Raw genomic sequence first — 26,552 nt, 5'->3', positions numbered from 1 at the left:
TCTTTAAGGCACAGGGATCCTGTGCCATTTCTCCAACCCGTCTGTGTTGGAGAGATGTAAGTGGGCATGTCAGTTTGGCTAGCCAAAGACGGTCGGACAAACTGATATGTGCACAATAAGTGCCCAGCACTCCTCTTCCCTCCCATGGCCCTGCCCCGCCCTAGACTCCCATGGCTCAGTCAGGCAGTGAAAAATAATTGTCACAGCCTGACTGAGCAGGGGCGCAACGCTAGTACGGAGGAGCCGCCCTAGCTATTATCAGCGTCCTGCAAACTTCTTCCAGCCAATCTTCACATTAACACATACTCTGGATGAGCTCCCTAACATTCCATATAGAACTAACATTCTAGGCTGGGCAGAAAAAGGTTGTGAAGTGTCTAGAAGAAATAGATCCCAACACAGCTCCCTCCTTTACAAAAAAAATACATCACTTGTTAGCTTCTTTGTGATGCCAACTTTACTTGCATTCAAGAATGAGCCCGCTCCTTGTACTGGTCAGCCTCGTAAGAGTGTCTAGTCTGTTAGCTTTTAGCACCAATATGGTGTCTCAGGCATAGATAGTCTTATGTTGTTGTCAGTGCATGGTCACTTAGATTGTAGTGTCACTTCTGTCTAGCGACTGGAGCAAGTGGAGCACAGGTAAGATGTCATCTCACTACGGGCGTTCAAATGTATTGGCAATTAGTAGAGCTTGGCATTTCATTTACTTGAGAGACAAATCATGGTTGATAAATCTTGTCTAAATTAGGCATGATCGTACTGCAAGGCGTTAATCTTCATGTTGCCTTGTAGGTCTAATTTTCACTTATTTGAGCTGCTAAAACCAATGAAGATCATCAGGGGGGAATTTGGAATTGCTGTTAACTCACCTCCAAACCCACTTACAGTTACCAGTATCCCTGCTATCTGTGGCTGTGGGGAGCAGACTTAATGGGGAGGTTTCCAAGCCCCATAATGTGATCCATTGCTTTTTCCCCCCTAAACATTCTTTTCAAAGTTTTGCATTACGTTGCAGTTAACTATCTAAAAAGTGGTCTAAGACACTACTTGACATTTCAACAACTGGATAAGTGTGGCATCTGTAAATATCTTTTATCATTTCTTTTATCACAGGTGCTGTTCCCTACTTGAAAACAAAGTTTATCTGTGTTACACCGTAAGTATTTTCAGTTTGTTTTGCTGTCCAATTTTTTTTCATTTGTGACACTGTTCGACATATGCTTTTAGGGTGTTATGTTCTCTTTGCGTATCCACTGGTGCTAATAAGATCGCTCCCGAACCCTTTTTGAAAGCTGTCACTTTTTAAAGCTTTGACCCTGGTAGGCGGAAATGCTAGTGTTTCAAACAAAAATAATATACAAGCTCACCAAAGCCCCTTGCCCATTATGTATGTATTTCATGTTGTTGATTAGGACAATCAAAGAATAATCATAGCAGTAGGATGTGCAAAGAATGTACATGACAATAGGACGTGCCTTGGAATTAAGGCCCAGGAGTTGAAACAAACACTGAATATTCTAAAAAGTATTAAGAGGTGGACGATGGGTAGTTCTTTTTGGCCAGAGGATGTATGGAGTGCCATTATCAAAGTTGTTGAAGTGCTCCTTGTAAATGTGTCTTTTGTTCATCAGGGCATTCGTGGATTCATTTTGTACAGGAGCAGACTTGATATGGTTTGACTGAGTAAAGTGCCCTTGACTTCTAGGTGTAATTCTGAATTCTTTTAAAACCTTCACGGTACTTTTTTTTTTAGCTCCATTGCAGCTTCTAGCAGCATTCAGATGTAGGCCCTCATTTCCAGTGACAAAAATATTTGCAAGTATGTCTTTGTGTGAGTTCAAAGGACTTTGCAAAGGCTGGTTGAGCTCTCGGTTACCACACTAAATCACCAGTGGGGACACTGTTTGGTTATAGGGAGAAGGAAGTAGAGACCTCCTAAGTGGAAGTAGCTTTGGATCCTTTTCCAACAGGATCTAAACATTTGTATTTATTTGTACAAAGGACCTCCTCTTGTTCTGGCAGGAGATAATTCATAGTGCCCGTTCTGTGTGCATCAGTCATCTGGCAATCTTGGTAATGTTCACATTTGATTGGTGGACAGTTGGTTAGGGCAGTTAATGATCCGCAACAGTAATTGCCCCAAAGATTGTCATGTTACAGCAAAGACGGGGAGTCTTCGTTGGTGTCAATGACTATTCTGATGGCTACCCAGCCTTGTTTAGGCACATAACCAACCAGTATCAATAGTCTGAAAATACTCTCATTTTCAAAGTGTGTGTCTGTTTCCAGTCCTGTCAGTGGAAGATTTATGATTCTAGTAACCATTTTAGTTCTAGCGCCAGCCCAGACCTTTCAGTTTTACTAAAGTTATATGTATAATATACTCAATTAACCAGGACTTTCAGCCAGCCCTATTCATCCATTAGTCGGTTAGTCACATTTTTCGTTCACCTGCTACAGCTTGGGGCAGTGTGTCACCCAACATCTACCACTGACCAGCTTCACTGTGAGTGGCAGCTTTATGATTGATACTTCTACCTGTAGATTCCGCACCTGTAGAATAATCCCCAGGCATCAGACTGGATGCAGAAACTTCAAAGCTCAAATGTCGCCAGTGTAGGGTGCAGGCTTCGAATCGACACTGGAAGAGACCTCGGGTAATGTCACCAAAGCTATGTAGTGCTCACCTTAGCATAATGTTGCCAGTTCCCTTTTTTTTTTTTGCACCTTCTATGTGAATCTGGAGCTCACTGTTCTGACTTGTTTTCCTCGCAGAATAACTTTACCTTGTGCAGCACGGTGTCGCCATCCAAGTGTTAGGGGTTTAATCTCAGCAGGGACTGTAAAGGCCATACTTCTATTAATAACCCCCACTCCATGTGCCTGGTGCCTTATGTCAGAAAATGGCTTGCCCTCCTGCTCATCTTGTCTGAGCTTGCACCCTAAAGTAATCAAGGGAAGGGAGGCCAAGCTGTTTATGGCTCGCATCAGAGAAGTATAAGAAACATGAGAAAAGCAAGTGCCCCCTACAGCCTCTAACTCCCATAGGATCTACATCCTCTGAACCAGAATGGTTGTTACAGAGCTCATTAACCCTCCTTCGAGCAGCCTGGTGGCAGTGACTCCTCTGGACCTGGCCCTAGAGCGGCCTTGATCTCCACTGGCTTCACCCCTGTCCTTTTGTGGCCCTTTGGTGCCAATACCTTTCATCCCAGAGAACCCAGCGCTGGCTCTGACTCTTCCAGAATTTCTAACTCCAGGCACTGACCCAGCGATGTTCCTCAACTTCAAGTACAGCATTTTTGCCAACTCGTCAGCACCATCTGGCATGCTGGTGGTCTCCATGGACCCGTATGGCCTTCTTGTGTTTATGCCTCTGGCTTTGATGCTGTTTGGCGCTATACCTCCTGGACCAATGCCAGCTCCTCCTGCCTTCAAACCAGCTTTTCAAAACACCACACTCCAACCGCCGGTTCCTTGGACGTCACCACCTCCACTGGTACTACCCCTACCTTCAGTACCACCCCGGATCACTGAAGTCACAGAGCAGAGCAGATCAAGACGAGAGAAGTACAGAGGCTCCTTGAATAGGACTGCAATAGAAGTATCCACAACTTTTTTGGAATGGATTCAAGTGCCCTAGATCTACACCCATACGACAGAAATGAGTTCCAGGTCCTCTCTTCAGCCATTGGACTGAACAACTTATCTGAAATAGGCCCTCTACTACGGAAGTGATGTCCTTCCATTCATTGGTCAAAAAGCCAGCGGAGTTGTTGGACCTTCAGCTCTCCACAGTAGAGTTTTAGAACAATGTGTTCACTGAGGCTCTTCTGCCATCAGCTTAAACAAATGATCCATTGCCACCAATCAATGGCGCCCTTTTGGACCCAGTTCTAGCAGCTCTGTAGTTGAGCACACATTGAGGTCTACAGTTAGCCGACTGGTGGCTCAACGTTTCCACCCCCTCCAGGTGATCCACTGTTGCTTTCCACTTATCCTTCTCCTGAAAGCTTGGTATGTCAGGCATTATGTTAATAAGGGCAATCAGCAGGTACTTTCCCTACGGTTCCTTCAGACAGGGAGTCGAAGCGCCTGTGGCAATAAAGTCACGCAGAAAAGGAAAAAACAACCCATCTCCTATTAAGGTTCCAACACTGGAATCCCTATAATGATTCTTTAAGCGTCAAGCAAGAACTTACACATACAAGGAAATTACTCAACATGATTATATTTATTTTGATACATGCAAATCATTGTTAACTATCATTATATATCTATATCCCAAAAAGACGGACTTATATTAATAATTCCCATCAAAAACATGTATACCTACATACTCTCCTCATTCTCACCACGTAAAAAAGCTGTAAAAATATAGATGGCCTTATGGTTATTACTTCCAATGCCCCTCCCCTGATAGGAAAAACATTAACATAGATTGTAAAATTTGCTTCACAAAGGTAATTTTCAAATATGACTGAAGCCATTGTATATTCGTCTAAAATGTTGTTGTATTATTGAGAGTCAATCCTAGATTATTGGTCCCGTATTTAGATGAATCGTTCTCCAAACGTCTTTCTTTATTGAACATATATATATTGAAGGACTTAAGAGGAGAAGCATCTGGAAGTCCTATCCAGCCAAGGATCGTTAATCATGTTAATCAGGGCAATCAGCAGGCACTTTCCCTATGGTTCCTTCAAACAGGGAGTCGAAGTGCCTGGAGGCTGTGGTAAGAAGATGATTTCTGCTGTGAAGTATGGCACTAAAGTCACTGAATGCCAAATGTCTCCTAGATTGCTACACCCAGACCCTTTGGGACGTGACTCAGATGATTGTCCTTCACGTTCTGGAAGACATGAGAGCGCACTTCCAGGAAATTATTCAAGATGGACCAAATGCCTGCCAATGCATCATCACATCTGGCCTAGACACGTCACACTCTGTGGCCTGGGCGACTGGCACCTCTGTCTCCATTTGGCGGCCTGCTTCGCTTTGTACGTCTAACTTTTGATCAGACGTTCAGGCTAACCACATGGTCGTGCCAGTCAACGGTTACCACCTCTTTGGGGTAAAAGTGGATTCTGCATTAGAGCAGTTTAAGACCAGCAAGGCCACAGTCCGTGCTAGAGCAGGAGAAGGGGAAGATATGTAATGGATGTTACTTCCTTATTCCTCCTTCTCAAGAAGGACTGCAGTCTGCACTGTTCCAGGTAAAGTTCAAGATGTCTCCCCTAGCTCTAGTGTTGTTGGCATTGGTGTTTGAAGACTGGATGGTGTCACTCGACCTGCAGGATGCATACTTCCACATCCCTATGCTGCAGCCACACTGGAGGTATCTGCGATTTGTGATGGGTTATACGCCTTACCACTTTGTGGTTCTACCCTTTGACCTTACAACAGCCCCTCCAGTTTTCACAAAGGTGATGGTGATGGTAGTGGACTATCTCAGGATGTCAGGTATTCCAACCTGTGCGTGGACAACTGGCTTATCAAAGCCGGATCGCCAGAGTTGGTGATGCACGATCCATAGTCAACAGCATCCCTACTGTTTGATGTGGACATTTCAGTCCATGAGCCCAAATCTCACCTGTGGCCCTCCTTATGACAACAGTTTATAGGGTTGGTACCAGACACCACTGTTCTCCGAACCTTTCCTTCACTTCAGAGGATTGCATACATGCAGGAAATTGTTACATCCTTTCAGCAAGGGAGGGGTCAAGTTACAGTCCTGAAGGTACTAATATTTGTAAGCCTGCTGGGTTCCTACATTTGCCTAGTCATTCTTCCACTCTGGTACATGAGAGCCCTGCAGTGGTGCCTCCGCAGACAGTGACCACCTGTCGGACTCCATTGTGATATCCACCAGTGTTGCTGTGGAAGTGGTCTTGTGGAGGAACGAGGTGACCCTGAATTGCGGAATGGCCTTTACTCCCCTCTTGCCCCCAACCGCGGTTAAACAAGTGACAGATGCCTCCACGTTAGGGTGTGGAGCTCTCCTGGAGGACTGAAGGATCTGGAGAAAAGAGACCTCAGGTCTTTATCTGAGAGGTTCTTCTTCTCAACCTATTGGGACTGCGGTCATTTCGGCTGGCGCTCAAGGGCTTCTAACCTCCAGTCAAGGTCAGTTGGTCCAGATTTTGACAGACAACACTACTGCAATGTGGTACATCAGCAAGAAAGAGGCGGTATGGTCTCACCTTCTTTGCGTGGAAACATTGAGGATGTGGTTTTGGGCACACATTCCAGAGGGATCTGGCCCACCACCAATCACCTAGCAGTTTCTTTTTATCTATCTGCAGATTTCTCATCAACATACCCACCTTCCCATTTAATAAATGGTTATAGGCAAAGTTAATAAAATCTAAGATTATGTTCTTGTACTGCACTGCTCTGTCAAAGTCAGTCCATCTGCTTGCCTCAATGGCATAGAGCAAATGGATGGAAACTGGCTTTCTTATGTTGGGGTGGTTGCTATGTAGCTTTGGTGGAATCATCGGGGGTCACTTCCGGCATTGATTAGAAGCCAGTTACCCCACCACTGGTGATGTGAAAGCTTTGAAGTTTTCAGTCTGATGCTTAGGGGTTATTATGCAGGTAGGTGTAGTGTCCACCAGACAAATTGTTACCGGTGGAAAGCATCTTGTTGTTCTGCTCTTTCACAAAGCACACACCCACCCACAAAGTAAGTTCCCATCAGTGGGTAGGTCTGCTATGGCAATGTGTGTTTTTTTGCAGCCAAAGATATTTTTTTATAAACCAAAAATATTTTTAGCCTTTTAGTTTTAGATTGATGATGCCCCTGTAGCTTCCCTAACAAGCATTTACAAAGCCAAAATAGAATCCAAAGCCAGACATATTGCTTTGGCAATGCTTGTTGTTCCTTGGAATCTCATTTTGTGTAAAATCAACATAAGGTACATTCAAATTATGGCCAATGATCATGTAATTCAAATTGCCATCCCTTATGAAGCCCGAAGTTTCCAAGTCCAAAAGAACCAGATCCACGTTATTCAGGATCACCTGTTATTTATTATAGGTCACTCATATTGAGTGTGACTATCTTCATTGTGAAAGGCAAAAACCTACATCAGGGAAAGGCTGGAAGCTGTTAATGACATGAGTTCTATAAGGTTAGCATGGCGATTCAAGATCCCTTAAACAGTGGCACCAAAAGCTCAGAGTGGGAAGAAGTTGAATCCTTTGGCAGCTGAGTTTGCTGTGCCTCTATGGTCAATTTGCTTCCACTTTTATCTGCTCTGTTATGTGAGACTTAGCACTTTTTGGAGCTCAAAATTTAGCAGTTGGGAAAGACTGGTCGCTATGACTGGCAGGACTGCCCAAGGTCTGATACCTGGTTTCTGTTGCCTTGAAGAAGCCTATTGCTTCCTGGTGTAGAGGTCAATCAGTTAATTTTTGTAAAGCGCAGCTACTCACCCGTCTCAAGGTGCTTGGGGGTGGGGGGGGCTCATCCGAAGATTTGAGGTTCTTCCTGAATGATGGTCTTTGTCTGAGGTGTAGGGGGAGGTTGTTCTCTTTGCTGTCATGTAGGTGAAAGATCGTCCTCTGGCGGTGGTTTTACAAATACGAGGTATGGTGGCCAGGGCCATCTGGGCGGAGCAGAGGGATCTGGCGGGGGTGTCGAAGGAGACGCAGTGGTTCAGGTGGGCTGGTCCTGTGTTGTGTATGGCCCTGTACGTGTGGGTGAGTAGCTTTAAGGGGATTTGTTTGTCGACCGGGAGCCAGTGGAGGGTCCTTAGGTGTTGAGAGATGTGTTCTTGGCATCGGAGGTCCAGGATGAGTCTGGCAGCTGCATTCTGGATGAGCTGTAGTTTTTGATGTTTCTAGTCGAGGTGCCGGCGTAGAGGGTGTTGCCATAGTCGAGCTTGCTTGTGACTAAGGCGTGGGTGAATGTCCTCCGATGGTCTGCTGGGATCCATCTGAAGATCTTCCAGAGTTGTGCCAGCAGGAGGAGGCGACTGAGTATGCCTGGACGGTCATGAGTATGGATGAGTCGAGGATGATGCTTAGGTTGCGGGCGTGCTCAGTCAGTACAGGAGGGGTGCTGAGGGATGTGGGCCACCAGGAGTCGTCCCAAGCTGAGGTGGCGTTTCTGAAGATGATGAGCTCAGTCTTGTTGGAGTTGAGCTTCAGGAAACTTTCTCTCATCCAGGAAGAAGTTCCTTTTGGCCATGTCTGGGTCTTCGATGAGGGAAATGATGTGGCGTGTCATTGTCATATGACACAATATTCATACCGTGGCTTCTGACGATGGGTGCGAGAGGGGCCATGTATACGTTGAACAGTGTGGGACTCAGTGAGGATCCTTAGGGGACTCCACAGTTGACTCTTGTGGGTCTGGATGTGTAGGGCGAGAGTATGACCCTCTGCGTCCTCCTGGAGAGGAAGGAGTGGATCCATTCCAGGGCTCTTCCGTGGATTCCTATGTCGTGGAGTCTGGTGCTTTGGGAGACCGTGTTGAAGGCTGCTGAGAGGTCGAGGAGTATGACCGTGGCGGTGTGGCCGCTGTCTAGGGGTAATCTGATCGTCGGTGGCTGCCAGGAGGGCTGTCTCCATGCTGTGGCTGCTGCAGAAGCTGGACTGGGAGCTGTCCAGGGAGTTGTTGGCCTTGATGAAATTCAGTAGTTGTGCGTTGATTGCTTTCTACAGTGGGGTAGCAGTGAGATGGGCTGGAAATTCTTTAGTTCTGATGGGTCGGCCGAAGGATTTCTTCAGGAGAGGGTGTATTTCAGCGTGTTTCCAGTCCTCTGGTAAGGTGCCAGTGTTGATGGAGCAGTTCATTGTGTTTCGGAGCTCGGGGCGATGGAAGCGCTGGCTCTGATGTATATGTGGTGCGGGCAGGGGTCCGTCAGGGCTCCGGAGTGAGTGCTGTTCATGATGCTGACTCTTTCCTCCCTGGTGAGCGTGGACCAGCGGTGGATGGTCTGGGTGGGTCAGTCACAGGTTCCGGTGCCAGGAGTTGATGCGCTCCCGGAGTGCGTCCTTACTTGTGTTCTTGATTTTTCGGCGGTTGTGGCTCTGCAGGAGGCGAAATCTTCGCTAGTTCGGCTGTTCATCCATTTTTTCTCTAAACGTCTGCGGTATGCTTTGATTCTTGGAGTTCCGTGGTGAACCAGCTGGCTTTGTCAGGTACACTGTTCGCCAATGTCAGCCAGAGGGGGGCTAGAGTGTTGGCGCATTTGGTGATCCATGCGTTGAGATTGCACGCTGCTCTGTTGGCTTTATCGGGGGTAGGGATTTTGCATGAGATGAGATAAGGTGAGGTGCTCGTTGGTGATTTCGTTCCATTACCTGTGGGGTGCGGTGATTGTGAAGAGACTGCAGCGGTGGTCGGTCCAGTCTGGGGTGGAGATGGTCTTGATGGTGATCCGGTTGCTTGAGGTGCAGATATGGTCCTGTGTGTGTCCTGCAATGTGTGTGGGTGCGGAGACCAGCTGTCTGAGGCCGAGGGTGGCAAGGTTGTCGAGTAGAGCAGTGGTGTTTGAATCGGCGCAGTCCTCGAGGTGGAAATTCAGGTCGCCGAGTAGGAGGTAGCTGTCTGACACCAGGGCCTTGGGGGGGCAGTGGGGGTGTAGCGATGTCTGCGACATTATCTATGAAAGCTGTGCAGGGCCGGGTGGTCTTTACACCAGGGTGCCGCAGATGGAGGAGTTGTGGTTTGAGTGGACTAGGAAGTGAAGGTGTTCCATGGTGGTGCATTGTTCTTCTGGGACGACCTTGACACGTAGTGAGGCGAGTCCTCTGCCTGGGCAGGAGGGCCGGTCCCTCCTTAGGATTCCCGTTGAGAATGGCGATGGTGATGTCTGGTCCCGAGGTGGGGTTGGTCCAGGTCTCGGTAAGGAAGGCGATGTCTGGTCGGGCGGTGTCGATCAAATCCCAGAGTCCTGTAGCGAGTTTGTGGCGGGAGCAGATGTTCAGGAGCAGGCAGTTGATGGGGTTGCGGAGGTTGTTGCTATCTCTGTGTGTGAAGAGTACCTTCAGCTTGTTGAGGCTGGCGCTGAAGTTGCAGTTCCTGTAGGTGAAAGATCCGTGGGTGTTCTTGGGGGCGATGATGCAGCAGTTGCTGAGACGTCTGGTGCTGAGGCGGAGGAGGGTCTCAGCGTCGTAAGGAAGGCAGGCCAGGTGGTGGTTTAACGGAGATCCAGGGTTCCTGGCGCTGGGCCCGGTCCGGGCGCAGACGGGCTTGCCTTTGGTGCGTACCAGCGGCGTGCCCGCGCTCGGCTGCAATTGGGAGATGGTGGGGGAGTGGTCAGCAGGGAGGCGGGAGGGCGGGAAAGGTGCTTTACGGGGGGAGGGACCACAGCGGCACCGGAGGGGTGCAGAGGAATGGAGGGGAGATGGAAAAGCAAAGGAAAATGGAGTGAAAAAAGGCAGAAAAAGCAAGAATGAAAGAAGGCAGAGGAAAGGAGAGATGGAAAAGGAAAGCAATGGAAAAGGACAATTAGTGAAAAAAGGCAGAAAAAGCAAGAGTGAAAGAGGGCAGAGAAAAGGAGGAAAGATGGAAAAGGAAAACAATGGAAAAGAAAAAGAAAACGAGTGAAAAAAGGCAGGAAAATCAAGAGTTGACAGAGACAAAATACCTGTGATGGCCACTAGACCACCAGGGATGAGGCGCAGGGACGAGCCTACGGGTGGAGGAGGGCATCGAACTGAGAGTCAGGAGGCTCTCTGTTCATCCCAGGCAAAAAGCAGAGGCAGCAGCAGCCAGAGCAGCTGGGGAGGCCAGTAGTCAGAGTGGAACAGACTACGAAATATTGCATGACAGGCGGTTTGCTTTAGTGAGGTAGCCTCAGCACCATTCCTGTGTCCTGTTGTAATTGAAAAAGGAAATCCCAGCTTCATATGAAGTTAAATATATTCATCTTGGCAACTACAAAGATTCCTAAACTTTCAAGAAAAAATTTTCAAGTGCCAAACTACTGGTTGCAGTCTAAAAAAATTCTATGCAACCTCATCTTTCAGTCATGTGTCTCATCCAGTTCTAGCCGGACCTGCTGGTGGTTCTTCCAGGATGCCTCAAGTCCTCTTTTGCTGGTGGACTTCTAAAGTTAGCTTACCTGATCCTTGAGAATGTCTTTCAGCTTTGGAGAGCCACAAAAAAGCAGGAATTGCCTCAAGTCACTCCATAGGTCACAGGAGTACATCATCAGCAATCTTTTTTGATTTACATCCGGTTCCATTAGTAGTTCAAATTCTATGTAGGTGGTGGGTGTCTGGTGTTACAGGTCAGCAATTATTTGTCAAGCATGTGCCCATATATACAGGAATGAAGACAAGCAATCTGAATCACACATTTGTCATATATAATAATTTGCTATCAAGAGTTTAACTATTTATGTCAGGAAAGCATATACCTTATTCCTTCAAAGTATCACAGCCTTTTGTAGAAACATCTCTAAAGTTAATCAGCAGCTAGGATTTGTAGAGTGGCTGGCTGAAGGTTAAGTTGCATATTTTAGAGGCCCTACTAACTGGACTGTTGAGGGCAGAATAGTAGCCTAGGTAGATAGCATGTATCTGATAGGTATCCATCTTTTTTCCATTCTTTAGATGTAAGTCTCCTGCTATAGTAGATGCAGATGTTTTTCTCTATTCTGTGCCTATGGATGATGGTGAAGGCACCATTTTGTAGAATCAAAAGCTACTTGAAATGTTTGTTCCCCATCTTCACTGTATTAATGAATGAGCCACCTGCCTCCCTGTAGAACAGTGTCCCCACTTTCCCCAACTTTACATCTTAGCCGCCACTCTAACCATTAATTTCCCTTTGGTCTTCTGGAATCCTACACAAAATTGAGAACTAGGATTACAAGTAAGTAACTTTTCATTTGCTTTACTGTCTAATGTATAAATCGGAGAAACAGGTTGTTTTATTGTCTCATCAATAGGTGACAGGGGGACCATTATTTGTGACTAAAGATATCCTTTGGTCTGTGTGTACCGTGATGGTAATATTTTTCCTATTTAAACTTCCCACAGTCTCAACTTCCAAGATTTACATGCTGCAAAAACCCGCCAGAGCCTAATTCCTTACGTTTTTTAATCAAAATATTGGATGTGAATTGGCTAGTGGAAGAGTGGTCATTGATTTTGTAACTGGGGGAAAAAAAACACCGGGTTAGGATTTATTAACAAATGTATGCTGATCTGAGACTCCAACCCCAGTGATCTTCCCATATGATGCCCAATAGAATCATCAATCTGTAGTCCAGAATAGATCCCTCAAAGAGAATTATGCTCTGCCTGCAGGTTACCTTTGGTTGGAGATGACTCACAGCTGGCACCAGTCTCAAGATAGTAAGCTCTTTCAAACAGCTCCCCCAGGTAGGAACGGTATAGTTAAATTAATTTCTAGAAAGATTAAGATATCCCTTGATGTTAAGTTTCGGTGTTACTTTCACAGCCTACATTACAATATACATTTTTATGCTTTCTAGTAGATTTCAAAATGTGGCTTATTCGTCTTTCAGTAAGCATTCAGTAGATAGCCTGCCTAAAGAGCCTTAAAGCTGATTGCTCATTTCAATAATCCCTTTATTAGGGAAATCCTGTTGACAGTCTAGCTCTCTTTGGAATGTAAACCATAGTTGCATCAAGGACAATACAGCATGAATAAAGTTCTTTTTCCCGTGTTACTTATCATTTTGCCCTTTTCTCAGCACCATTCCTAATTTAATAAATTGACATAAAATATTCTTTGTTTCCTGAAGCATGTTTTGGTATTCCAAAACAGCAGTTTTTGTACTTAAAATCATTATATGTACCTAGTTTGTTTCCATTCTTATCCTTGTAGAAGTAACACCTCATTAGTCATTATTTACCTTTTTTGTCTACTAGGATATACCTCCCGGCCTAAATAACACCTTCACATTCTGCCTTTGTCAAAGTTTTTCTATCACTCTTATTCAGATTGTGCCTTTTTTATTATTATTTTCTTTGAGCTATGATCCTTGTTACGTTTTACTGGCCGTTGTACTATGAAACAATTTTTCTAATGAATACTAAACAAAGATGCCTCACTTTGTAAACACCCCCAGACAGCAGACTGGATCCAGAGATTTTTCTCAGCATTGTTCCTGCGCACCAGCAGGAGGAGTTATGCGACTGCATCAATTGCGGTCAGCCCGGGAAGTAGCCACACATATATGCCACCCCTGCATGCTGACATCCGTTCCTTTCTTTCTGCACCTTAAAATGCAGATTCGGAGCTTGCTCCCACACTTTCTTCTGGTCTTTTGATGTATTTTTTCACAATCATTGTATCACAGTGTGCAAGGAAACATGCTCCCGGAAAACTATTTAAATCTTGTAGGGGGTGTTACAAAGCAGGTGTATGTCTCTGGTGTCTAGGATCCGTGCACGACTCCAGGTCAAGCGAGGATTGCACCTGGATGATGAACTGGCACCGCAAAGCCAAACTCTTCATTATCAAACACCGTGGAAAGGTGTGTAAGACCTGATCCCAGACGAAGTAGATGGCACGCTGCTTTCGAGGTTGTTCAGGGGAAAGATCTTCATCACACTCTTAAGTGTTCAGGTTAGTCTAAATCAAAGGGAAAACACTGGAAGAATGTCAAGGTGCCTCTCGGTCTTCTACAAAGAAACTGATGCCACAAGTTATGTCAGTGCACTCAAGTTTTCCGGTCCATCAATGATGGTGCAACAAGTAGAGACTTTGAAAGAAACTATGTTGTAAATCCTTTGTTCCCTCTGGTGCATCTTTGACCCAAAGGATCTGAGGCCCTTCAGTTGGATTACAGTCGGCGGATCCATCTTTGCAGTTTGTGCTTCCTAACCACCCTGAGAGTTCAGCCGAATCTGGGGCACTCTACCTTGCGACGCAAAACACATCAGTCCCTGCCATGTGGATGCTTGCCAATGATACCAGAGGAAGACCCAATTGTTTTGTCCAAACACGAGCCAAATGTGACAAGGCCTCAACCGATGTTGCTTCTCCCACAAGCTTTGATACAACCACTCCTACATGACTGACAGAACACTACCCTTATCTAGGACTCACCTACAGACACTCCAAAACCTCTTTGGCTGACACTCTGAACACAGTCAGCATAGTCTAGAAGACGGTAAAGGAGATGATGGGGATGATGCACTCCATAGTTACAATGATGACAAGTTATACATGGCCCTTCACGAGGCCAGTGGATAGAACTGGTTTTCTCCTTTAACGAGCCCCTGACAGATACACTAATGGGCACTTGGGCCAAACCTCGTTCTTGCATACCATTAAATGGTCAGGTGGCTAGATGACACAGACCTGCCCCCAGAGGATCCTGCCTTTCTAACTAATTTTCTACTACAGTTCCTGATAGGAAATCAAAATGTAAGGAGGCATTTGGAAAGCATATGTGTTTTTCTGATAGTCTTGTCCCTCAGCCAGTGCCAGCAGCTCTTTAGGAAGATACTTGCATGTGTTATGGGACATGGTTGGCAAGATCTTGCTGACAGTCCCTGATGCATATTGCAGAAATTTAGCGCAGATTATTCAAGGTGGTCCATACGCAACAAAGTAGGTCATCTGCTCTGGCTGGGCACTGCTTACTGCTTAGGCAAGGCACTTGGTACCTGTGTGGGACTTCAGATTCACACATCAATGAGACCCACTGGTTTTTCGGGTGACATCCAATTGTCTCTGATGGATATGACATTCAACGGCTCCCTTCTCTTTGGAGATAAAGCAGACTCTGCACTGGAGCTCTTCAAAAAGAGGAGGGCCGCAACACGCTGACTTGGCCTTACTGCATCTGTAAGACTGTATCCCCTGAAATTTCACCCCATTTGAGGGTTTGGACGGAGTCTGGCTCAAAAATAACATAAAGGCCTAACACCCCAACAATAGACCACCCCCATACCCCTGAAAAAAATATTTTCGAGTCAGGGATCCGGCATCAATATCCTGGCCCTCAGCAGCAGTTTACAGCCCTCCTACTTCCGCCAACACCCCTCCCACTTATACCTCTAAGCTGCTTAGGGTTGGGCCCCGTCAGCACATGGCCTTTCGGTCAGAGGAAAGATAAGGGTTATTTCCTCTACGGGTGGCACATCATCACATCCAACAAATTGGTGCTCCAGATAGTCCACCTAGCCCTGCCATTTCTGTCTGGCCCAGCTCCATATCTCATATTTATCAGGCTTTTGGAGGACCACATGCACATTTTGCATCAGGAAGTCCAGGCTGTTTTGGACAAGGAAACCCTAGAGTGTTCTGGCATCGGGCTGAATGTTACTCCCGTTGTTTCCTGGTGCTAAAGATGGACAGAGGTCTTTGTTGCATTTTAGATCATAGCGCTCTCAACTTCCTGGAAAAAGTAAAGTTTGAGATGTTCACATTGGCCTAGGTCCTATTGGCTCTGAACCCAGAAGGGTGAATGGCAGCACTGGACCTGAAAGACACCTGCTTTCATATCTTTGTCTTAAAGTCCAACAGGTGTTATCTGCTGTTCATGGTGGACAAATAGCATTTTCAGTTTTCCCTGGTCTACTTTGGCATCACCAGTGCCCCTCTGGTGTGCACAAAAGTGTTGACGGTGGTTGCAGCAAGTCTTTGGAGGTCCGGTATATCGGTGTTTCCCTACCTTGATGACTGGCTGTTAATGATGGACTTACCAAAGTCAGTTGTAGAGTACCCCCTGACGATGACAGACCTAACATCTTTTGCAGTCGACTTGCAGAAGACACACCTAACTCCTTCGCTGAGGCTCCCGTTCTTTACAGCCAGTTTTGAGCCTTCTCTCCAGTTCGAGTTTAGGACATTTGGGCTATGATTTTGATAGGTCAGCCTTGGTCTTGGGCATCAGTGAAACTAGCTCTGCAACTTCTGGGGCCTCTGCCTCCTGCTGGTGGCCTACACCACATGGCACATGTGGGCTCTGTAGTGATATCTGAAGTCTGAGTGGGCTCAGCACCTAGGGAGTCTGTTGAATTCCATTCAGATTTCAGAGGAGGCTGCAAAAGTACTGTAGTAGTGGATGATGGACCTCAATCCAGCGGACAGGCCTCTCTCTATTCCCCAACCAGATGGCAGGGACAGGAGGCATAACTGCAGGGGTGGGGAGTTTGCCAGAGACTGCTGAAGCTCAAAGGTAGAACAAATAGGCCACAGCACACAGACTATATTGTCCAATCATATGGTGGGGATGATAGATCCCTGGTAGTGCGTTTGAAGGTTTAGAAGAAGTAAACGGTAAAGAGAAATCTTGAGTCTTGTAAGTAGACGGTGTCCTTTATTTGTAGACGTTAGAAATCAAAGTGTCATCATGAAAAAACAGCCAACACGTGTTTCGTCACACAAGTGACTTCATTAAGGCTGGGCCGTGCGGCCAGAGTAGTAGAGAATAATCAGCTAAGTAGGCTGAAATAAAGAAAAGAATATCTTGTTAGGAAAATGTAACTAAGGGTAATGACACTGCCCGAGCAGCAACGGGTAGGTTGAGTGTTGATAACGTAGGTTGATCTCGTAGATTGATAAAAGTATGAGAAGCCCTGATAAGCCTTAATGAGATCATAAAACTAAGGGAAAAAAATGGGGGGCTGCAAGAGCAGTAACGGGTAGATTGGGTGTTGATCACGTAGGTAGATACAGGTATGTGAGGCCCTGATAAGCCAAAAGTAATGCCTGGTAAGCGTCTGTACGGGAAGCAGTTAAGGAGCTCCTTCCAAGTTTTCCGGTCCATCAATGATGGTGCAACAAGTAGAGACTTTGAAAGAAACTATGTTGTAAATCCTTTGTTCCCTCTGGTGCATCTTTGACCCAAAGGATCTGAGGCCCTTCAGTTGGATTACAGTCGGCGGATCCATCTTTGCAGTTTGTGCTTCCTAACCACCCTGAGAGTTCAGCCGAATCTGGGGCACTCTACCTTGCGACGCAAAACACATCAGTCCCTGCCATGTGGATGCTTGCCAATGATACCAGAGGAAGACCCAATTGTTTTGTCCAAACACGAGCCAAATGTGACAAGGCCTCAACCGATGTTGCTTCTCCCACAAGCTTTGATACAACCACTCCTACATGACTGACAGAACACTACCCTCTCATTAAGGCTTATCAGGGCTTCTCATACTTTTATCAATCTACGAGATCAACCTACGTTATCAACACTCAACCTACCCGTTGCTGCTCGGGCAGTGTCATTACCCTTAGTTACATTTTCCTAACAAGATATTCTTTTCTTTATTTCAGCCTACTTAGCTGATTATTCTCTACTACTCTGGCCGCACGGCCCAGCCTTGATGAAGTCACTTGTGTGACGAAACACGTGTTGGCTGTTTTTTCATGATGACACTTTGATTTCTAACGTCTACAAATAAAGGACACCGTCTACTTACAAGACTCAAGATTTCTCTTTACCGTTTACTTCTTCTAAACCTTCAAACGCACTACCAGGGATCTATCATCCCCACCATATGATTGGACAATATAGTCTGTGTGCTGTGGCCTATTTGTTCTAATTTTATCCTTGGGTACTCTGATACCCATCTGTGTGCCGTTTGGGTAGTAAGGCACGGGTCCATGCTGCACCAGAATTTGCTCTAGTTTACTTACCTGTGTAATTACTTTTGTTGTATTACCTAGAAGTGCGACACGAGTCACCCCTACTACCCTTGTGCTCCTTTATAGTTCTTATTCTGTCTGAAGCTCAAAGGTCTTTGGTCTCTAGCAGATACCGAGCTCCACATCAAAATGTTGGAGTTGTGGTACATTCGACTGCCATGAAACGCCACCCTCTGACCATGGGGTATTGCAACAAGCGGAGCAGGGTGGAATCTTGGGTCATGTGCCAAGAGGCTATGTGCTGCCAGTCTGGCTGAGCCGTCAGGGTGTACCCTGGTCTCGAGCCACATGGTGGCATCTTTAAACACAAGGGCGGGCGACACCTAGCAAATCACGAAAGGCATATTCACTGGGAGGTGGCGCAGGTGGTCTTCCAGCAGTGAGGAGATCTCTGCCTTGATCTCTTTGCCACTGCTGAGTATACACCATGTCAACACTTTTATGCTTTGGAGTTTCCAAGAAGGCTCTTTCTCGGAGATGCATTGTGTCTAGAGTGGAGCTTGTGACTTTTGTATGCCTTTCCACGTCTGCCTGTCCTGCCCTGAGCTTTGAGGAAGATCGTCCTCCTACAGAGAGTGTGGTACCTGGAACTTTTTGTCATGAGCATCTGTCCTTTGATCAGGCTGCCACTTCAGAAGGGCCTTCTGTCGCAGCAGCAGTGCAGAATCCTAAACCTGGGCTTGTGCAATCCACACCTCCAGGCGTGGGGATTGAGTGTGATGGTAGGCTTCTTTTGACCTCCCTTCCGAAGTTATGGATGTCATTCTGCCGGCATCCATCTACAAAATCTTATTACACTGGACGTTAATAGGGTTGTAGCTAGGTGTAGTTCCTACCATACAGACCTCTTGGAAGAAAATTTGTTGGATGTTTTGCATGAACTTTGGACATGGACTGTGACTTGGAGCGACTGATGCGGAGTCTTATGCTTGGCGAGGTACAGTTTCGCCTCACATTGCCTGAAGGCCTTCAAGTTCAACCAGGAACTGTTGATGCAGGCCTTGGAGTTGTGGCTCAATCCCAGGCACTGCAAGCATACGTGGTGGCTGTCTATCACAGTTATCTGTTTGTGACCTGTAGTTTGAGGGATGGAAGGGGGGGGCGGGATGACATCCCTTGCACATTGGAAAACTTTTGAGATACAAGTCTTAAAGAGACGAGTACAGGAGCTCAGGATTCAAGTCTAGTGGAGTGCAAATAAAGGAACAGTCGTTAGGGGGTAGGAGTGGTGCCTATAAATGCCCCGCACATCATTTCCACAGCAGAACGGCATCAGTGCAGAGCTGCAAGGCGCCACCTTCCGGAGCACAGGGGTACTGCTGAAAAAGTTCCTGTGTCCAGTCTGATGCCTCGGGAATACTCAAAAGGTGAGGAATCTGGGGCTAGATAGTCTTTACCAGAAAGAGCTTTACTGAAGGTAAGTAACTTGTTTTGTTCTGAACGTCAAGGTTTCCTAGTTACTGCAGTGTTGTTTTTCATGAATTACTGTCCCCGTGTTTTTTTTTTTTTTTTTGGCCTTCCGTATGTTTTTTTGTCATTCATCTGGGCTGGAAGCAGAGAGTTCCATAGTGGCCTTTTTCTGCTTATCTTTGTGGTCGCTATTTCTTTAATTTGAGGTGGTATTTTTCACAGAAAAATCCCCTCAGCCTTTATTTAGTTGTACTTGTGAATTGTATTTAGAATATCACTACGTACTGAGAGAATACTAGCTTATTTGCATTGGGATGTTTAAAAACGAGTTTACCTATAGCAATAGTCAAACTGTAAATTTAGCCTGTAGAGATTTTCGATGCTTGTCTCACAAATCAGGGAACACTTTTCATAAGTACTATGAATGAAGCAGCAAGAGGTTCCGTTTAAGATCTGTAGCCGTTCTGTCCCTACCTACGGTGCTGCTTTCCATAGGAGGTCCATGTTGTCTGCAGTTTTTGTGTTTTTAATAGGTCTGCCCTAGAGTTGCGTTAGCATAGGATTACATAAATATATGGCCATCTAGCAAATAAACAATGCCCGAGTACAAAGTACTGAAATTAGTATTTTATTGTCTTACTAAATGGGGAATTGAATGTAATGGCATGTCCTCTTATTATTTCCAACCTCTCTCTGGTATCTGTGGGTTATTGGCGTGTTCTGTCTCTTCTGGTTTCTTCTAGAACCACCTGCGCTGCTGGTTCCCTTGATATGCCCATGTCTCCTCGAACTTTTGAGTCCCTGATTCAGTTTGGCAGTAACGGGGAAGGAGCTGAAGCCAGCCCAGCAGGTCAGTTTGGTAAGTTTGGAAGCGGTACATTCCTTGGGTGTATCTTGCACCTTTATATACGCGCTGTTATTTTACAAAAAGAACTGGCATTTTCATTTCATTATCTTAACTTTCAGTGTGGTTGATTTTGGGGTGGTGGTTGTGCGTGAAGTGGCTGGAACTGGTGGGGAGCCTCTGATGGCCTTACGAAGGAAGGTGCAGCAAACCATCAGGGAAAACCAATCAAAACTATTGAACCAGACTGTAGGTCTTGAATACTCGAGCATGTATAATATTACATTTTATTTTGTGTTCCGAATTGTGTATAAATTCACAATTCATGAAACATTAATTTATATTTCTGCTGTGACAGAAATAGCTTTTATTTAAAAGATCAACCAGTTGCTTCCAGATTCTGACAAACTATTTAATTGATGCTCGTCCCACTGCCACAAATCGTTGTTGATGGCCTGTTCGTGTGTGTCCGCTTACTAAAACTGATTGGCAGATATGAAGTGTGAGTAAATAATACTGTACGTTTCGAAGAATTACTAGAGCAGCATGTCTTCCAACCTAGGGGGCAGAAACCCAGGGAAACACCTTTTCATTTTTTTTATGCCTTATACAGTAAGATGTAGTGTAGGGTTTCACATAGATTAATAAAGCTCTGGTTGACATCGAGGCAAAATATGGAGCGAAAAGTGCAGTTTGGTGGTTTGAATGTACTTGGAAGCATTGCTGCATGTAATAATTTTCTTTCAAGCAGAGCTACCCATTCCTCCCCTTGGAATATGGGTCTGCTTTATACACTGTACTTCCTGGAGGTGGATTAACTATCATTTCTCTTAATTTGCAAATGAGTCGGTTTTTATAACTATCTCTAAAAACATTTATTATTTCTGGATTCAGAACTTCCTCTAGCAAGTGCTCCTGCACTCTGATAGGTACGCCATTGGACTCCATGCTGCCCTCACATCGCTTCTGGAAGTAACAGCACAGAACCGTATATAGGCGCCACACTTGCTCACTAACGTCAGATCCTTTCTTTACACGCCCGCTGATGCAGATCCTGCGTTCTGATCCCAAACATTTGCAGTGTTTCACCAATACCAATATCGTTTTACTAGAGAGTGTGCTAGCAATATGGATTCCACAAGGCAGACGAGCCGCAACTGCAGGAAACAGATCCGCATGACATCCGTCTGTGGTGTTTAATGTCTTAGCCCAACTTAAAGTCCTGGGACAAATGCTCCCTAAAGCACCTGGAGGCCATCAGGGAGCGGGAAGCAAAGGTGCATGGTGCTGAACACAAGAAGCATGCAGGTCTCAGTCCCAGCAAAGTCTCAGTCTTGCTTTGGTCTTAGACCCACCCACATCCTGCTCTAAAACACTATTCTCTGGTAAGTGGAAAGTGAAGTCATGGATTATGTCTAACCATAAACACACGAAGTCCAAACTGGACTCCACTCCGTCCTATCACTCCTGCTTCAGGGAGAAGTTGTGCATATGGCTCTCCAAGAAGCTGGACCAGCCCCTCCCTTGCCTGACCGGTCCTACTCCGATCCGAGGCTAGTCCCAGTGCATCAGAGTTCCCCGGGCCGTTGTCGATATCTCAGCAGAGGTACCTTCAGGGAGGCAATGTTGCAACTTCTCCAGATAATGCTGGCTTCCTCTGTGTGGCCTTTTTGCCCCATGGAACTACATGTGTCCCCAATACCACTTCCACCTGTGGGATCCTCCTCAGCACTGACTGACCAACCTGAGCTTCTATAAGGCCCCCTTCTAGTGCCCACCCTTGGCTCTACTGTGTATCAGCCTCTGCTCCAGTTGCCCCTACTCCAGATCCGACCCATGCCTGTTTCCAGGATGAAGCGGATGTTGCTTCTGTCCTGATTTGAGATAACCTTCTGTTTGGAAGATTCCCAGCCTCTCCCTCGATGCCAGTACTACGATAGTCTGGCAGCCTTGTTTGGGTTAGACTTGGATGATTCAGGGCCTTCAAAAAGTAATGAATGAAAAGGATGACAAGGAGGCATATAATTGCTTCCCACCAGTGCTTAATTTGTAAATAAAAATGTGCCGGTGCCCAAAGCCCTCCTCTTAAACACACGGCTGCTGCAATTAAATGTGGGAACACAGCATAGTAAGGCAGCGTAATCCTGAAGCCATCTCGGGCCTCTTCAATCCATTTAAATCCACTCCCTGCCCCTTCAGCTCATTCTTCCAGCTTTCTGCTTTCTTCTTTTTTGACGGTTTCTCGTTTTTCTCTCCCACTGTCTTTTCCATATGTGTCTTTTGCTCGCAGTAAGTGCGTGAGGCAGAACAATAAGCGCTGGTGCCAGCACCAGAAACAACAAGCACAAATTAAGCACTGCTTCCCCCTTAATTTTATCTATGCTAGCTCTGTTTGGGTTTACTAAATGACGGCAGCCTAAATCCTACCTGTGAAAACGAATTGAGTTCCACACACACGCACACAAGAGTGTTTTGTGGTAGTAGACTGAAAGGCAGCACAAGTGCTGAATCTTCAGTTACAAGAGACGAAAGCAAATATGTTGACAAATCTTTCAGGTTGGGCCTGCTACTTTAGAGCCTTTGATACCCTTTAACAAAGGTTTGACAGATACATTGATCTAAGACATGATTGGCTCCCCCAATAAGTTGTCCTGTGGCTGGCTGTCATAAGCCTGCCTCTGGGGGCATGCAAATCTGACCAGGCATGCAATTCCTGAGAGCTTAATGGCGGAGGCTTCCACCAGCAAAGTTAACCCCAGCACATTTTCCAGTGCTCTGGCAGATGGGGAATCCAAGCACATTGATGTATTCGGAAAGAGTCTTGTCAGCCAGTTTGACTTTGTGTTCCCTGAATATCGATGGCCTGCTGGGATGCTATACACAACCACTCGATGCTCAAACGATTCAAGCTGGACAGGCACAGCTAAGCATGTGTTGAGAGCTGGTCTGGATGCAAGAGACTGCGTAGGTTACGCAGTGGGTACCAGTGTGCCCTATGCTTTTATGTGCACAACACAGTCTTCAGGGGACACAAAAGAAAAAAGCTAACTATATTGGAGCGTCCCAAAGGCCGCTTTGGTATCAGCTATTCGTTGGGCCTGCAAACCCTAGTCCATCAGTTACACCAGCAATACTGAAAATCTGGAGAGTGCTTTTTGAGTCTCGCCTATCCAAAAGGCAGCTTCCACCAGCTGTGCAACTGCCAGTACCGCTTTGTGGCTTTAGAGCGCTTCATGGCAGCAGAGGCTGTGAACATCAGTTTCCCTACTCCTCGTCGCCTGACGCAGCTGCAACCAAGTCACTTTGATTTACCCTCCCAACGTTTTGGACAGCTGGTAGGAGGAGAATTTGTTTTTACGTGCCTGGGTCACCACTGTGTTACCTTTTACCAGTTTGTGCTACAGGTCCTCCAGCTTGGTTATGCTCTTTAACATCCGCGCTCCTTCCTGTTCCGTCTGCCTTTTTTTCCCAAACTTTGACAGATCATGCTTCCATTTCTTCTCATTAATATCAGTCACTGCTGGACAAAGGGGCATGGAGAAGAGTCCGTGAGGCAGAGAATGACAATGGGTGTTATTCCTGGTACATATTTGGTTAAAAATAAAATATGAAGGACTCAAGCAGATACTAGACCTTCTATTTGTGAACACCTTCTTTCAGAAGGATAAGTTCAAGGTGTTGACTGTGGCACAGATTCCTTCCATCCTGGAGACTAGGTGGTGTTTTTGCAGGATGTGTACTTTCATGTGCCCGCCCTGCAGTCCCACAAACACTTCCTAGCGAAGTCTCAATCCTGCTGTGTTCTCAGACCCACCCCAATCCTGCTCTAATACACTATCCTCTGGTAAGTAGAAAGTGAAGTCAAAGATTATGTCTAACCATAAACACATGAAGTCCAAACTGGACTCCACTCCGTCCTATCTCTCTTGCTCCAAGGAGAAGTTGTGCATATGGCTCTCCACGAACCTGAACCAGCCCCTCCCTTGTCTGACTGGTCCTACTCCGATCTGAGGCTAGTCCTAGTGCGTCAGAGTTCCCTGGTCCGATGTTGCAACTTTTCCAGATAATGCTGGCTTCCTCTGTGGGGCCTTTTTGCTCCATGGAACTACATGTGTCCCCGGACCGACTTCCACCTGTGGGACCCTCCCCCGCACTGACTGACCACTCTGAGCTTCTACTAGGCCCCCTTCTAGTGCCCACCCTTGGCTCTACTATGTATCAGCCTGTGTTCCAGTCGCCCCTACTCTAGATCCGACCCATGCCTGTTTGCAGTTGGTTTGGAACATATAACATTCTGCCCTTCAGCTTCACTCCATCCCCCTGAGTGTTTACAAAGAGTATGACAATTGTTGTAGCCCATCTTCGTTGGACGGGGACACACTTATTCGTGTACTTCGACGACAGGCTATTGAAGGTGGACTCAACACAGTCAGTTGCGGTTTCTGAGGAAAATCAGTAGGGGCCGGACTCCTCTCATTGCAACTGGCATAGAATGGGAGCGTGTGATACTCGGATTTGCTGAAGTGAAGCATTCGACTTCTGGTCCACCTATGTCTTCTGGAGTCCCACCTGTTTCAGCAAAAGAACAGAGTCCTGCACCCATATCTACACAAAGACCACCTCCAGCAAACATTAAGCTGCACTGAGTGGAACTGATCTGCCTGCAAGTTTATTTTGTTAATTGGGTGAAATTTGTGGTCTAGTGCAAAGAGCCTCTTCGTGTCAAGCTGTCTAATATTCTGAAGGCCCGGGAAGGTTTTGCTGTGGGCACCAACAAAGCTTATTTGTGAACCCTTTCGGCCTTTCATCATTTTCTTAACCAGTGGTCGTTAATCAAATCACAATTGTGAATTGTGTCTTAAAAGGTTTTGCATGTATGTTCCATCCTGCATGATGTCCCAGTGAGACCTTAACTTGGTCCTCATTCTTAATGTACACTCTTTTTAGCGCTTTGCCCAGTTGTTCATTGAGACTGCTGACCACTAAAACAGGATTTCTCATCACAATTACTTCCTACTGAGATACAGGTCCGTTTACCCCCTTCTTACTTGACAAAAGGATGCCATTGATTTGTGCTTCCTTCCTTCCAAAAGTCGTATCACCCTTCCACAGTGGACGGTCAATCATTATCCCTTCTTTTTTTGCTCCACCATTCTCCTGTAAGGAGAAGGAGAGGCTTCAGCGATTGGACCCAAAAATAGCTTTTATCGTTTACATTAAACGCACAAAGGATCACTGGCTAAATAACCAGCTTTTTGTTGGTTTGTCGCTGTGAAGAATGGAACAGCAGTTCAGAAGTGAACCATGTCTAAGTAGATCATCCTGTGCATAAAAACATGGTATGCCTTGGCCAGAAAAGGAGCTGCATTAGGGATCGTTCGACCAGAGCCAAGAATGCCACACAGCATTGGCCAGGCTGCTACATGGGCATCAGTACGCACCTTCATCTGCACTACTGTCTCCACACTCCAGTCCACAGAGTGAGGCCTTTCAATCATTCGGGCCTGCAGGACTTCCTGTGTACGAATATTCCTCGAACCCTCCACCTTTTGGGAAGTACTGCTTTTGTATTCGGTCAGAATGTGAAGAATCTGCAGTTAGAAGGATCTATCTGAACCGGTTATTTACCCTCGCTAGCGTCCTTTTTGGTAGATCCTCTTTATAAATGCAGATTCCTCACCACCCCCATTAGAATTCTAAGAAGATTTCTAGTTACATTTTGCACACTGTCACTCTGATCCATGTCTCAGAATGGGGACGAATCTGAGGGCCATATCTTTTGGAGGCGACGTGAGTTCACAGAGGAGTCTGCTGGTATCATCTGTCAGCACGCGAGACGCAATGGCTTTAAAATTTCCAGATCCATTCATGCAGGTAGGGGAATTCAAAAAGGTAGTTAAATCTACAGTTGGATAGAGTATCGAGCAGAAAGAGCATAACTGAAGGTAAGTTACTTGTTCATTTATTCAGTACTCATTTCAGTTAATAAATTCTACAAAAGACAGTGTGCACCAAAATATCTAAATAAAACACCAAGATATAATAAAAGGGATGCATCTGTAACTATCGTGCTGCTCTTTCATAGTCAATTGTCCCATTAGAGCATCAAAGGTTGATGTACAACAAATCTGCTTATTCTTAGAAATCAGCAGACTGAAGTCATTGTTTAGGTCTCTCCTAACATACATGCGACCATCATTAGGGCAGATGTTAACAAATCTAACATCCTTGCAACTCCAAATATAAAAATGGAAGAAACAAAATAATGATTCTCCTAAAGCATAACAGATATTTACGCTCCATTTTGTAACCTAAATAAGGTAATAACTAGTGTACTAGAAGTATGCATTATTAATGAATGTAAATTAAAATCCGATATCTCCATCTAATTGTACTTTGTCCGTGTAATATGTTACTTAGCAAATAGCAACATTATTTAGTCCGATTCTCCTCCGAAATGATCATACCGAGATGAAATTGCATCCTAACAACAAGCATATCTTAACACAACCAACATTGTGACTCAGCCTATTACGAAGTCTTTTTTCAATAAGATTATACTAATCTCGTAAATAAAAGTGAAATACCATAGCCATAAATAGGGCCAGTTATTCAAACCTAAGTTATTTGTAGGCAGATTGTATCAGCCACAACTAACATTTATCTGCTTCATAAATAGCAATGCCATTTATTTTCAATCCATGC

At 45.7% G+C, this 26,552-nt stretch overlaps 1 protein-coding gene across 5 annotated transcripts in view; it reads left to right on the top strand.

Moving 5' to 3' along the window:
* Positions 1–26,552, top strand: part of STAT3 (signal transducer and activator of transcription 3) — a 408,239-nt gene that overhangs the window by 375,372 nt on the left and 6,315 nt on the right. For 4 of the 5 annotated variants that reach the window (XM_069237699.1, XM_069237698.1, XM_069237700.1 and 1 more), the window contains exons 22-23: positions 1,114–1,156; positions 19,747–19,862. In XM_069237699.1, coding sequence (XP_069093800.1) covers positions 1,114–1,156; positions 19,747–19,862 — 159 coding nt within the window. The remainder of the gene's footprint in view (positions 1–1,113; positions 1,157–19,746; positions 19,863–26,552) is intronic. The other variant, XM_069237702.1, reaches the window with a different exon arrangement.

Source organism: Pleurodeles waltl, chromosome 6, assembly GCF_031143425.1.
Source record: "Pleurodeles waltl isolate 20211129_DDA chromosome 6, aPleWal1.hap1.20221129, whole genome shotgun sequence".
Taxonomy (NCBI): Eukaryota; Metazoa; Chordata; class Amphibia; order Caudata; family Salamandridae; genus Pleurodeles; species Pleurodeles waltl.
The sequence above is the reverse complement of the archived record's forward strand: the minus strand, read 5'-3'. Positions and strand labels throughout refer to the sequence as shown.